The sequence below is a fragment of the Lactuca serriola genome, chromosome 4 (genome assembly GCF_051521515.1).
Source record: "Lactuca serriola cultivar US96UC23 chromosome 4, Lser_US96UC23_V15, whole genome shotgun sequence".
NCBI classification, from domain to species: domain Eukaryota; kingdom Viridiplantae; phylum Streptophyta; class Magnoliopsida; order Asterales; family Asteraceae; genus Lactuca; species Lactuca serriola.
In genome coordinates, this window is record NC_136411.1 from 115,390,360 (window position 1) to 115,404,621 (window position 14,262).

Below are 14,262 nucleotides of genomic sequence, written 5' to 3' on the forward strand. Positions count from 1 at the left end.
ACTTGAACTCCTTTTTCTTGAACATCAAGAACATCACATTGAACTCCATTGTCAAGAACTTCAACAAACTTAAGAGCACGAAGATCATTTGGGTTTTCAATTAGAGAAATGTATTTCTTATTAAACAAATCTCTTTCTTCTCCTTCCTTTTGATTTCTACTACAAACTAATATGGACAAGGCAATTCTATTCAACCATGCAATCTTACAAAGTGGTTGAAATACCAAGCTTCCATGAGCATCCTTCAAACCTCCATAAGAAACCATATTACCCCATGAAATCAATTTGCTTAACACCAACCCATAAAATTGATCTTCATTGACTTTGTGTTTGATATCTTCAACGATCACAATCCAAGAATCATATGGCAAATCCACCATGATCACAAAAACTTGAACATTTCTCTCTAATCACGAAGATCAATGAACAATAAGAATCACCAAATCAAAATAGCCATCAAGGATCAATTCTTGATGAAAATCAAGAACACCCGCTCTGATACCAATTGATGTGGTTTTGATTATGATGGCATGTGCGGAATTAGGAAAGATCTAGTGATTCATCATGTAAAATCAAGAACACAAGGAGTAAATAAATCTTTGTAAGCTCTTATTAGATCTAGAAAGATTATACAAATGGGTTTGTATACAATTTCTCTCTCTAGTCTAACACTCCAAAATGGACTCTTACATAATGGGAGTCACTCACTTCCTATTTATAGGAAAGACTCAACCCATTTACACATACAAAGAGGAAAGCCTAAACACTACATCCAAGCATGACTTTGCACCCTAACAGGTTGAGCGCCAGTGTTAGAGGTTCCTTTATCGCTTGATTCTTGAAGCTCTTCAAGATCAATTTGCCTCCCACTGTCCTCTTGGCATATGAGTTCTCGCTCTCGGAAAACCCCTCTCCTCGCAACGAAGACAACATTGTCACTCGGTCTATAGAAGATATATCTAAAGGACTTATGTGGATAGCCGATGAAAATACACCACTCACTACGAGGTTCGAGCTTGTCGTGAGTCTCTCGTCTTACGAAAGCCTCGCAACCCCAAACCTTGATATGTGCCAACGAGGGAGCTTTCCCTGTCCACATCCCGTGAGGTGTTTTGACAACCATCTTAGTCAGGACTAGATTAAGGATATGGATGGCAGTCTCTAAGGAATACCCACAAAATGAGATACGTAACGAAGCCCGACTCATCATGAAGAATATCACACTTTTCATGGGTGAGACCTTCAGTAAAACCATGTCCCCGACTTGGAACTCTAGTTCAGAACGTCATCAATCTGAATAGCTCTTTTGTCGGCTATAAGCTGTCTACAGTCTCTATCTGGCCTACTGAATCATCTATGTAGTTTGGAGCACTACCTCAATGCTCCCCATAATCATCTGTCCGACCTCACCCCAACATATCGGGGTGTGAAACTTTCTCCCGTAGAGAAGCTCAATGGGATGTGCACCAATACTAGAGTGGTAACTGTTGTTGTATGAGAACTCTACCAAAGGAAGGTAGGTTTCCCAACTCCCACCAAAATCAATGATGCAAGCCTCAACATATCCTCCAGTGTCTGAATCGTACACTCATTATATGTGGGTAATAGCAGTGCTGTAGTGTAATCTCATACCGAACTCCTCATGAAACCTCTTCCAAAATCTGGAAGTAAAATGAACATCCCTGTCTGATACGGTGGAATCGGTACCCCCATGACGATAGATCACATCTCAAACGTAGATATCTGCCAACTTCTTGGCCGAAGAGCTTTCTCTAATAGCAAGAAAATGGGCACTCTTGGTCAGTCTATCAACAATCACCCAAATAGCATCAGAGTCGCGAGGAGTACGAGGTAATTTCATGATGAAGTTCATAGATATTTGCTCTCATTTCCAAACGGGAATCTACAAAGGCTGAAGCTTGTCGTGAGGCATCTGATGTTCGGCCTTGACTTTCCTGCAAGTTAAGCACCTCTCTACATTTCCTGCAATCTCCCTCTTCATGCAGAGCCACCATTAGTTAAGTCTCAAGTCACGATACATCTTGGTCGCATCAGGATGTATAGAAAGTCGAGATTTATATGCTTCATCCATCAAATTCTGTCTCATGCCGCCAGTATTCGGAATCCATACTCTACCACACTGTGTCAATAATCCTTTGTTATCCATGACAAAGGTATCAAAATGACCCTTGATCTTCTCCTTCTTCCGGTTCTCCTCCTTAATCCCCTCCATCTATGCCTCCCTAACCAAACCCAAGAGTGGGGAGGTAATCGTCACCCTCATACACAAGCCTCCATTGGGTGCACTCATCACCCTGCGACTTAGTGCATCATCCACCACGTTGGTCGTATCCAGGTGGTATAGGATCTCATATTTATAATCCTTGACCACTTCAAGCCACCTTCTCTTGCTCATATTAAGGTTCGGTTGGTCCATAAGGTATCTCAAAATTTTGTGGTCCTTATAGTTGGTGTAATGGACCCCGTACAGATAATGTCTCCAAATCTTTAAGGCGAAAACCACAGCCCCTAACTCTAAATCGTGAGTAGGTTGTTAGCCTCATGAGGCTTCAACTGAAGTGACGATAGGCAATCACTCTACCCCTCTGCATAAGCACTGCGTCCATCCCGGTGATGGAAGCATCACAGTACACCACTATATCCTCTACGCCCTCTAGAAGGATCAACACTGGAGCCTCAAACATTCTTTGTTGTAAAGTCTCGAATGCTGCCTGCTGCTCCGACCCCCAAGAAAAATGCACACCCTTCTTAGTCAGACGAGTGAGAGGAACAATAATCTTGGAGAAATCCTGAATGAATCTCAAATAATAACCATCCAACCCCATAAAACTCATGATCTCTGAGGGAGTCGTCGGGACCTCCTACTACATCACTGCCTCAATCTTGGCCGGATCGACCAATATCTCGTTCTGGTTGATGAGGTGTCCCAAAAACTGAACCTCACACAACCAAAATTCACAATTAGAGAACTTGGAATATAGCCTCTCCCTCCTTAGAACCTCCAACAACTCCCACATATGCTTCTCATGCCGCTCTTTGGTCTTGGAGTAGACCAAGATATCATCGATGAGCATAATAATGGGTTGATCGAGCATCAGTTAGCACACCCTGTTCATCAGATCCATGAATGTTGTTGGTGCGTTGGTGAGCCCAAATGGTGTCACCACAAACTCATAATAGCCATAACGAGTACGAAAGGCTATCTTCTCTACACCCTCCTCTCTAACTCTCATCCGATGGTACCTTGGCCTCAAATCAATCTTGGAGAACCAAGATGCACTCTGAAGCTGATCAAAGAGGTCATTAATCCTCGGGAGTGGGAAACGATTTTTCACTATCAAAATTTTCAACTCTCGGTAATCTATACACATCTGATGAGTATTGTCCTTCTTTTTCACAAACAAAATCGGTGCTCCTTAAGGTGAACTACTCGGTCGAATGAACTTCATGCCCAAAAGCTCCTGTAGCTAAGAAGACAACTCATGCATCTCAGACGGTGCAAGGTGATATGGTGCTTTGACGATCGCGGCTGCACCGAGGATTAGATCGATCCTAAAATTCACCTGCCTCTCTAGTGGTATACCATGCAAATCCTCCGAGAATACATCCGGGAAATCACAAATTATCGAGACATCTAACACTGAACACATCGGCTCCACACAAGTATCTACCAAATATGTCAGGTAACCTGAGCAACCATGCTGAATAAATCTCAACAAAATGTTGAACCAACCCTGGTATCTTCACCATATATAGTCAGCTCTCCCCCACTTGGGGTACGAACCATCAAGAGCTTTCTTTCACAATTAATATGAGCCCCAAACCGGCTCAACCAATCCATCCCAACAATAACGCTGACATCCCCCATAGGAATCGGGATCAGGTCGATCGAGTATGACACCCTAAATCTCCAAAGTACAATCGCGGAAGACACTTGAAACATGGACTATGTCCTTGCCGGCAACAAAAATCTGCATAGGATGCTCCAATACATCAAGATGAATGCCAAGACTCCTACTAAAGGTCGAGAATACAAATGATCGACTCGAACCCAAGTCAAATAACACTAATGCAGGCAAAGAGTTCACAAGAAAAGTACCAACAATGACGTACGGCGCCACTGTGGCTTCCTCAGCCGTCATCTGAAAAGCACGTCCTCTAGCCCTCCCCTGACGTCTGTCTGTGATCCAAAGAGTAGTCGGGGTCGGTGCCTCCACAGGCCTAGCAGCAGGCAGAGGGCACTGGACCTTCATATGGCCCACCTAATCGTAATGTTAACAAATATGTGCACCTGGTGAGGGGGTTTGCTATTGCGGCTGTCGGTAATCCCTCGTGAAATGGTCATGTCTACCAAAAATATGCCACCCTATCGCTCGTCAGCAGTCTCCCTCATGAGTCTTCCCACACGTACCACAAGTGTGACCCCTCTACCATCCAGAGCGTGAATTAGTAGGCTTGACCCTCTTCGTCGCCGATTGTGATTGGACTGGAGCTTGAAGCTACTCCCTAGCCCGATTCTCGATCTCAATCACTCTCCTCTGAGCAGCAGACTGCAGCTCAGAAAGATTCCTTGACTATTGTGTAGACAAAAACTCTTGTATCTCAGTTTGGAGCATGCTCAGATATCGCGACATCTGAACCTGTTTAGAAGAAGCATACTCAGGGAAGAAAAGTGCCCTCTCAGTGAACTTCTAGGTGATTTCTGTCACCGACTCCGTCGTCTGTCTGAGTGATAGATACTCTTGGGCCAAACACTCTCTCTATACCAAAGGTACACACTCTGCACGAAACATATCAGTAAACTTACCCCAAGTCATTGTGGCCATCTCCACATGTGAGTAAGGATCGGTCACAAGCTTCCACCTGTCCTTCGCCCCAAGCGTAGAAGTATATGGGCGCACCTAACCTTCTGGTCCTCCGGACAAGAACACGTGAAGAAATAACCCTCCACGTCAGATAACCATCTCATCGCCACAATTAGGTCCTTGACCCCATCAAACTTCGAAATCTTCGTGTTACTGAAGTTTCGATACTGGAAAGATCCTCCTACTCCAGCAGCAACAACGACTGCAATGGCTGAGGCAGCGACAACTTATGTAACAACAACATAACACTCATCAAAGATCCATGTATTACATATGTTAATTTAAAAAAAAATTAAATATGAATGCCTAAATAACTGAGAACTTTGAATTTATAAGAAAATAAGAAAAATAATGAATTATTAAAATTAAAATGTTTTTTATCTTTTAAATTTAAACAAATAATTTAAATAAATAAACAAAAGTAACCAATAAATTTTAATTTAGAAATTTAGAAATTAGAAGGTAAGCTAATTAATGAAATTGATATCCATTTATTAATATATTTATTACAGTTACTACATTAAAATATTATATGTAATTTAATAAAATAGAAAAACTTATAAAATGACATTTGAAAAAAAAATTAATTCAAAATTACAACAAATTAACATTTATCAAATTGAAGGAGAACATGTCATATGACAAAAAAAAAAAAAAAAAAAATCTAAAATTGACATTTAAATAAAATAAAAATAAAAATAACAAGTAAAAAAACCAATGTTTTAAAAACCGGTTTTTTAGTTGAACCGGTATGGTGACCGGTTCCCGGTTTAACCGGTTCGACCGCGGGGTGAACCGGTTTCTATATTTTTCATGTTTTTTTTTATTATTTTCCTACACATACATACATATAAAAATTATGAATTTGATGTTTACAAGTTCAAACATTAAAAATACACATAAAAATACGTTGTGGATGAATCCAAATACATTATAATAACATATAACCATAAGTTTTAGTGTTTTACATCAATCCATATACATCAAAAAGAAAATAAAATATAATACCAAAACTGAATATAGTTTTTTTATGAATACAAACACATCAAAAGAATTTATAACATTAATTATCATATGCTTTTATTTAGAGAAAATTAAATAGATTTGAAAAAGATCACCAAAATTTATTATGTAAATTCTTCTTTTTCATAAGATTTTATTTGGTTAAATTCAATGAAAAATTATATTTGATAAAATAATATTTATCACCAAGTAAAAAAAAAAATTAAACTTATGGAAGAAAATAAATTGTGTTAAATGGGAGCGAGGACTTTGTTTTCATACATGTTTGGTCTAGATCCAAACAAACCCAAGTAGGGATTCAAATTTTGGAGAAAAAACTCCACAAGAAAACAGGATACGAGTCATACGAGTGGGTGTCGAACCAAATAGAATTCAGAATACGTGCCTCTTCAGATGAATCACATGATCATCAACTAACAATTAGGGTTTAGAGAAACCCCAACTTTATCAAGGGTTGAAGCTAACAATGGCCGAGCTGTGGTGAAACCAAAATTGTTATGATTGGACTCTGATTGACCTGAAGAACAGAGGATTTAGAATCTGGAAATTGTGAAGTTTTTATTTTAAGAGAGAAAGAGAGATCACGGGTTTCAGTTCATATGCTGTTCTGAAGCATTTGATCGAAAAACATAAACTCAACAAACAACAATGGCGAGATGGTCTGGCGGTTTTAGATGCTTGCTTCTTCTCGTTGCAATCGCCTTCATCTATACCCAGGTGAAATGTTGCTATCAGTTGCAATTTCTTTCGTTTTCTATGTTATTTCAGTTTGTGTTGAACTTCTGCTGCATTGTGATTCAAATTTATTGAATTTCCAAATATCTAAAATCTATGATCCAACTTTCTCCAGTATATGAGGACCTAGTAGTTGACATAGGCAAGAAGCCTGTTAGATACATAACAGCAAACGATTGATAAAAGACGCTATAAATTTTGATATACTTCAAAATGCTTTTCTAGGCATACAATACAACTGTCCTTTATGCTCGCTATTTTCAAAATGAATTGGTCAAAAAATTTACCTAATTATACTAATTTCATCCAAATGGAAAGCAAATTTCAATTCCATAATTCATAGATTGTAGTACAATGCAATATTTGAAAGAAACGAAAGCAGGATGCTGTAATGCACAAATAAATGAAAGAATTTTGCTATTTTTGCATTTAGCCCTAAAACTTGTTATGTTTTTATGTCACAACAGGTGAGGCTGTTTAAGGCCCAGTCTGAGTATGCAGACAAAATTGCAGTTGCAGTAAGTATTATATCATACTACACTGTTTCCCTTATGATTTTTTTCCTTCCATTTGTCATTTTCTCACTTACTTTTTTACCATTGTTTATTCAGACAACATTTTATCCATAGTCATACAACTTAATGGGAAAAAATAAAAGTTCCTTATTTAAGGGGATTGTGTAGGAATTAAGTTTTAGAGTTGATAATCACAAACACATGCATAATCTTGAGTACTTACCTATTTTCTGTATTGATTAAACCATTTTACCTATTTTGATTTTTCCCGGTTATCCGATTTTGTAAAGAAAAAGGAAAAATACAGAAAGCACAATGTATTGTTTTATCGATTTAGCAATTGAACTATTTTGTTTTATGATTATTATAATAATGGCTCAGTGTTTAAATCGAAAAATTTTAATAACAGGTGGAAGGGGAAAATCATTGTACAAGCCAGATGCGGTTCTTGATTGATGAGATAAGTATGCAGAAACAAAAGGTGGTGGTTTTGGAAGGTAATTATGGTAGTTAGGGCTTTTCAAAATCCATAATTTTCAAAATCCATTGCTATTTGTTGCATTTAGTCCTTAATTTGTTTATCGGCTAATTGGACCTAATACCTTTACATGGTTACAATTGCTAATATTTAGTTTTGATTAGATATGGTGAGTTATTTTAATTGAAAATCCTTTTTCATTTGAAAGAAAAAGGATTCAGTTCATAATCATATCCAGCCTTGTTTATCTTTTACTTGTATTTTCAGAAAAAGTGAGACGCCAAGAAGAGGAGTGTGAACAATTGAGGACACTTGTTCAAAATCTTGAAAGTAAGTCAATACACAATACCATAAAGTGTCTGTTGTTTCTATATATTTAGGCATTGCTTCTTTTTGACTTAATGTTATCAATTTGTAGAGAAAGGAGTCAAAAGCTTGTTTGAACAAGTAAAGGCACCAGTTGCAGCTGTTGTTATTATGGCTTGCAATCGTGCTGACTATCTGGAAAGGACTATTAATTCTATTTTTAAGTAAGTGGTTCTAACTTGTAATTTATTTTTCAGGGCTAAATGCAAGATATAGCAACATCCTATTTCATTCTACTTCCAATTTCCTTTTCCTATTGAGGCATTCTACTTTGAAAAACTTACCTAATTTTAGTTGTTTTTTTCTTATCTAAGGCATTGTATTTTGAAAAATCTACCAAATTATAGCAGTTAATTTCTTTGTATTTAGATGACATTGCTATAACTGGGTAGAATTTTCATTTCAAAGAAGAATGATGTAATAGGATGAAATGAACGTAGGATGCTATAATAAACTAATAAATGAAACTGCATTACTATTTCTTGCATTTAACCTTGTTTTAATGCAAGTCGACTTTGCATCTGTTGACTGATTATGTGGCCCAACTCTTCATAATTTCAGGTATCATGACACTGTTGCATCAAAATTTCCAGTTTTTGTATCCCAGGTATATTGCATTTTGATGTTATTATCAAAGAGGCTAAACTCTCTGTGTGTGTGTGTGTGTGTGTGTGTGTGTGTATATATATATATATATATATATATATATATATATATATATATATATATATATATATAAGTTTTAACATTTTCAGGATGGGTCAAATTCTGATGTTAGAACAAAGGCTATGAGTTACAATCAGTTGACCTACATGCAGGTAGATCTTTGTCATCATTATTATTAATATTTTTCCCATTAATTGTTATCTGGATAAAAGATGTATGATAATATTTTTTTTGAGAAAATGATACATACTTGGAGAAATGGAAGGAGAAAACAGATGGGGGTAAATTCGTTAAAAGTTAGGAGATAATGATCAAAGCTTCCATTTTTCCAGACATAATTTATTAAGTTGTTCTTTGTGCATTAAGTGAAATACCCTATTAAATCCTCTCCCATTAACTCCCTTAAGTAAAGAAAATATATAGTACTCAAGTTTCTCTACTATGTCTACTTAATTAAAGAGATAATAAATTGTAAATCCTTTGCTATTACACATAAAAAATGTAATTACATTGCTATTATGGTTAAAAAAAAATATAAGTGGGTTGCTATTAATATTATGGGAAATCAACTCCAATTTTTTAAATATCATTGTTGCAGCACTTGGATTATGAACCTGTGGATACTGAAAGGCCTGGGGAATTAATTGCATATTACAAGATTGCACGTAAGAATGTTTTTTTTACCTCAATTCCATTTCTATATATTTTCAAGAATGTCTTTTTTTTTTTTTTTGAACTCTGATATTTTCAGGCCACTACAAATGGGCACTGGATCAATTGTTTTACAAACATAATTTTAATCGGGTCATCATACTTGAAGGTACATTCCAATTCTATAATTTGGTTGAATCTCTGTTCTAAAGCTCTTAGAAGTTGAAAGTCAAAAAGACTTGAGATTATATATGTGATGCAGATGATATGGAGATCTCTCCTGACTTTTTTGATTATTTTGAGGCTGGAGCAGACCTCCTTGACAAAGATAAGTAAGTCTTTTTATGAACTGGAAATGACATATTTATATATGATAAGACCTGTTATTTGAGACACAGGGATTCTTATTATTGAAACCCTAATTTAAGAAGTTGTTATCTTTTAAAACATGATAGGTCCATCATGGCTATCTCTTCATGGAATGACAATGGGCAAAACCAATTTGTGCATGATCCTTGTAAGTCTATAAATTTATTGTCTTAAAAAGAACATAACAAAGGAGTGAAATTCCATTCCATTTTGGTGAATGTTGCAGATGCATTATATCGTTCAGATTTCTTTCCTGGGCTTGGATGGATGCTATCTAAACCTACATGGGATGAATTATCTCCAAAGTGGCCAAAAGCATATCCTTTTATAAATTCTTATTTGCATTTTCTTTCATTTCAACACACTTACTTTTTCTTTGACTACTTATTACTTACTGGGATGACTGGCTAAGATTACAAGAAAATCACAAAGGCCGACAGTTTATTCGTCCTGAAATTTGCAGAACATACAACTTTGGTGAGCATGTAGGTATCACATCTCTTAATCTCACAATTTTAAATTAAATGAAAATTACTTAAAATACCACTGTATCTTTATCTTCCTAATTACAAATTGCCTATAATAATATCTATTCAGGGTTCTAGTTTGGGCCAGTTCTTCAATCAATACCTTAAACCTATTAGGCTGAATGATGTCACGGTATGTAATTTTTTCTTTTTTTTACATTGTTGGCATATTCATAATTACTTTGTTTTTTTTTTTTTGTGTGTGTGAAAGGTTGATTGGAAAAAGATGAACTTGACCTACTTAATGGAGGTATGCAACTTATGATATAATTGATGATTCTTTTAGGTAGAGTTTGGTATGATGGTGATTTCTAATGAGAAATTGACTATTTCTTTTCTCTTGTAGGATAAATATGTAAACCATTTTGCAAACATGGTGAAAGATGCAAAGCCTCTTTATGAACCTAATCTTGTTCTAAAGACGAACAATGTAGATGGAGATGTGCGTATACAATATAGAGATCAAACTGATTTTGAAGACATTGCTCGCCAATTTGGCATTTTTGAAGAATGGAAGGTATCCTCCTCTATCTCACGTTATTTCTTCCAAATAAGATTTTAGGAATAATATATATAATGGTTTAATCACTACAGAACAAATTTTTTTTTTTATATATAATTAACTCATGCTTCTTATATTGTTAAGGATGGTATACCAAGAACTGCTTACAAGGGAGTTGTTGTTTTCCGATACAAAACAATAAGGCGAATATTCCTGGTGGGCCCACATTCCTTGGAACAGCTAGGGATTCAAAACGATTAGTGTAATATGATGTGAGTGTGCCCATGTCTTTTTTTTTTTTTTTCTATAATTCTAATATATTTAGGGTTAATGCAAAAGAAAGCAATGTACTCATATATATATATATATATATATATATATATATATATATATATATATATATATATATATATATATATATATATAATGTAAATTGTAATCATCCATTCCATTACCTAATATCCTGTTACCCTCCCTATCCATGTCCATTCTCCATTCTCCATTCTCCATTCTATTCCTTGTGTGATTCCAGTTTTGTGGTGCAGATTGAAAAAATTGCTTTAGACCATCTTTCTCCACAAGACGAATATCATACCAGAATCAAACACACATAAACATATTTATTAGTATATTTGTAGAGAGAGGTACATTGTACACAGACACAATCTTTCTAATTTGTAACATTTATTTTATTTGCTCTCGTAAAACAGCTAGATTGATCTAATCCTTTCATTTTGAAATGTATGATTTCTTTTTCTTATGTATCACATTCATTAATTCTGAGAAAATGATTTATCATTCCAAGTTTGTAAATACTCAATTGAGATTGTCCAATGAGACATATCTATGACATGCATTCCAAATTTCTGATGTATTAATTCATTTGTTTCCTGTTGAGGAGGCCTCGAAAGCATAAACTTAACAACACCACACCCAATAGAAATCGAATCTAGAAAAAAGAAGATTCCACTCAACCCCACAAACACAACTTGGAAAATCTAAAGCCAAAAAAGACAAGGCTATTTTCGTCATTCATCCCTACTCAAATTTCAAAATTTCTACTTTTCACTTCATCGTTCCCAAAAAAAACCTGGCAGCTGTCACCAGCCCATTTCCTTACCCTCTTTATAAATTCCTATGTTTCTCCCCACCCTATTTTCATCTCATAACAAAATGTCCATTCTACCCCTCACTCTCACCTTCTTCTCTCTCGTCTTCCTCGCATCTTCTGTTCTTCCTGCCCCTGTTGTTAACCCTAAACTTCCACACGATGCTTTCACCGCTTCCAAGAGATTTGAGGGGTCGTCGGAGCTCGTCAACCTCCGGTACCATATGGGTCCGGTCCTTTCTTCTCCGATCAACATCTACCTCATCTGGTATGGTAAATGGCTTCCAGCTCAAAAGCTATTGATCAAAGACTTTCTACTATCAATCTCCACCACCAAACGCCGTGCTGCCTCCGCCCCCTCCGTCTCCGACTGGTGGAAAACCGTAACGCTCTACACTGACCAAACCAACGCCAACATCTCCAGCGAAATCCTAATCGCCGGAGAATATTCCGATCGGAAATACACCCACGGAACTCACCTCACCCGTCTCACCATGCAAGACGTCATCGCCACCTCCGTTCAATCAGCTCCGTTTACAGTCGATCACAAAAACGGAGTTTACTTAATTCTCACTTCCGACGATGTCACCGTCCAAGATTTTTGCCGTGCCGTCTGTGGGTTTCACTACTTCACGTTCCCGTCGAAAGTAGGATACACCTTACCCTACGCATGGGTTGGGAATTCCGGTAAACAGTGCCCGGAGGTCTGTGCTTACCCGTTTGCCGTTCCGGGGTACATGGGTAACGGCGGGCCGCGTTCCCTTGCACCGCCGAATGGTGACGTCGGGGTTGACGGAATGATCAGCGTCATCGGTCACGAGCTGGCGGAGCTGGCGTCAAACCCATTGGTGAACGCTTGGTATGCCGGTGAAGATCCGACAGCGCCGACTGAGATTGGGGATTTGTGTGAAGGGTTATATGGGTCGGGTGGTGGAGGCGGGTACATTGGTCAGGTGATGAAAGACGGGTCGGGTCGGACTTTTAATATGAACGGTAGAAGAAGTAGAAAGTTTTTGGTACAGTGGATATGGAGCCCCGTTTTGAAAGCATGTGCTGGACCTAATGCTTTGGATTGATTGTATGTGTGTTGTGAGGGTGTTACTTGTGTTGTTAAGAATGTCAAAGGAGCAGAATGGTGGAAGTTAGAGAGGCCTTGGCAGAATTTTGTTTTTTATTTTATTTTTTTATTTTTATAGTTAGATTATGAAGTCATTAGATTTTTATAAACTCTTTTTAATAATATTGTTACAAAGATATATGTATATAAAACTGATAAATTGGTTACTAAGTTTTTATTCTTTTCATATGATTATTTTAGTTTGATCAAGAGATCTTATTTATGGAGTGGTTCAAGTGCCATTTGGTTATTTTAGGTTAGGTAATTGAAATGGGATAACGACTTGATAACATATTATTGGTTTTGTATTAGTATATATTTAGAGTCTCGTTTTTTTTTGTCTATATTTTACCCTTGAACTTGTTGTGTATAAAATAAGTCATTATTACCGGTTGCTTCTGGTTAAGCTGGTCATTTTGTGTTTTACTGGTTTACGTGACAATTATGTGGCAGTTACCCTCTTCCACCCTCATTTACGAACGAAGATCAATTAGGGTTATATTGTCTTTATTCTCATAATTCGTTCTTGATTGGTTCCATATTACTCACACTTCTCTTCTCTCAAAACATCATTCTGATTCAATGAAGGAAAATCAAACTTTTCCAAAAGTCGATGTACACTATAATGGTACTTTTGTGCCTAATCCGTTAGTGTATTTTGCTCCACAAGTACCACGTCTGAATGAAGATGCAAACGAGTTTGGTTTCTCCGATTTCATCAAATATGTTGAGAAGCTTATCGATTTTCAGTGCAAGCATGTGTATTACTATATACCTGAAGTGAGATTGAGTGAGGGGCTCCAAACACTACAAAATGAATGTGACTACTCTGAGTTTCTTGAGGTTGCAAATGATAAAAGACATGTGGATGTGTATATTGACCATGATAATGAACCTATATTTGAGTGGATTCAGAAAGAAGAACGAGACGATGAAGAACTTGTGTATTCAAAAGAAGATGTCGACTCTGTTTTGGCAGATGATGAGAACTGTGAACATGATCGAGGATGAATCGGTTACATCAAGCAAAAGAATCTTCAAAAGAAACTATAATGATAAGTTTTTGAACAAGTTATGTCCAGTAGTTGTTGAAGATGAAGATGAAAAGGCAATGAACTTCCAACTGTCTACCCTAGGCATGATGCTACTCAGGAATGGAGGAAGATGAAGCTTGAACTAGGTATGAGATTCTCATCTCCTTCTGAACTTAAGTCGTCTCTCAGTAACTATGTAGTTGCAAATGGATATGACTTGTATTATGAGAAGAATGGCAAGGATATGTTGCTTGTAAAGTGATGTTAAGGAAAAAGACCACAATG

At 36.8% G+C, this 14,262-nt stretch overlaps 1 protein-coding gene and 1 pseudogene across 1 annotated transcript; both read left to right on the forward strand.

The window, feature by feature from the left end:
• Positions 1-6,164: 6,164 nt before the first annotated feature.
• Positions 6,165-11,522, forward strand: LOC145102385 (alpha-1,3-mannosyl-glycoprotein 2-beta-N-acetylglucosaminyltransferase-like). The gene is made up of 18 exons (XM_079039772.1): positions 6,165-6,626; positions 7,112-7,162; positions 7,569-7,656; positions 7,905-7,967; positions 8,056-8,167; positions 8,565-8,610; positions 8,759-8,821; positions 9,268-9,334; positions 9,421-9,489; positions 9,583-9,652; positions 9,776-9,837; positions 9,916-10,005; positions 10,080-10,174; positions 10,287-10,349; positions 10,428-10,466; positions 10,563-10,733; positions 10,863-10,990; positions 11,264-11,522. Exons 1-17 carry the CDS (start codon positions 6,558-6,560, stop codon positions 10,977-10,979), a joined length of 1,335 nt encoding a protein of 444 aa, XP_078895898.1. The 5' UTR covers positions 6,165-6,557; the 3' UTR covers positions 10,980-10,990; positions 11,264-11,522.
• Positions 11,523-11,700: 178 nt separating this feature from the next.
• Positions 11,701-13,114, forward strand: LOC145102386 (protein EXORDIUM-like 5 pseudogene; annotated as a pseudogene).
• Positions 13,115-14,262: the final 1,148 nt, after the last annotated feature.

Excerpts from the sequence above, each read along its gene's own strand:
- LOC145102385 (XM_079039772.1), top strand. The coding sequence starts at position 6,558 with ATGGCGAGATGGTCTGGCGGTTTTAGATGCTTGCTTCTTCTCGTTGCA. Across the intron at positions 7,163-7,568 it reads CAGACAAAATTGCAGTTGCA|GTGGAAGGGGAAAATCATTG; the intron begins GTAAGTATTATA and ends TTTTAATAACAG. Across the intron at positions 10,175-10,286 it reads CATACAACTTTGGTGAGCAT|GGTTCTAGTTTGGGCCAGTT; the intron begins GTAGGTATCACA and ends ATATCTATTCAG.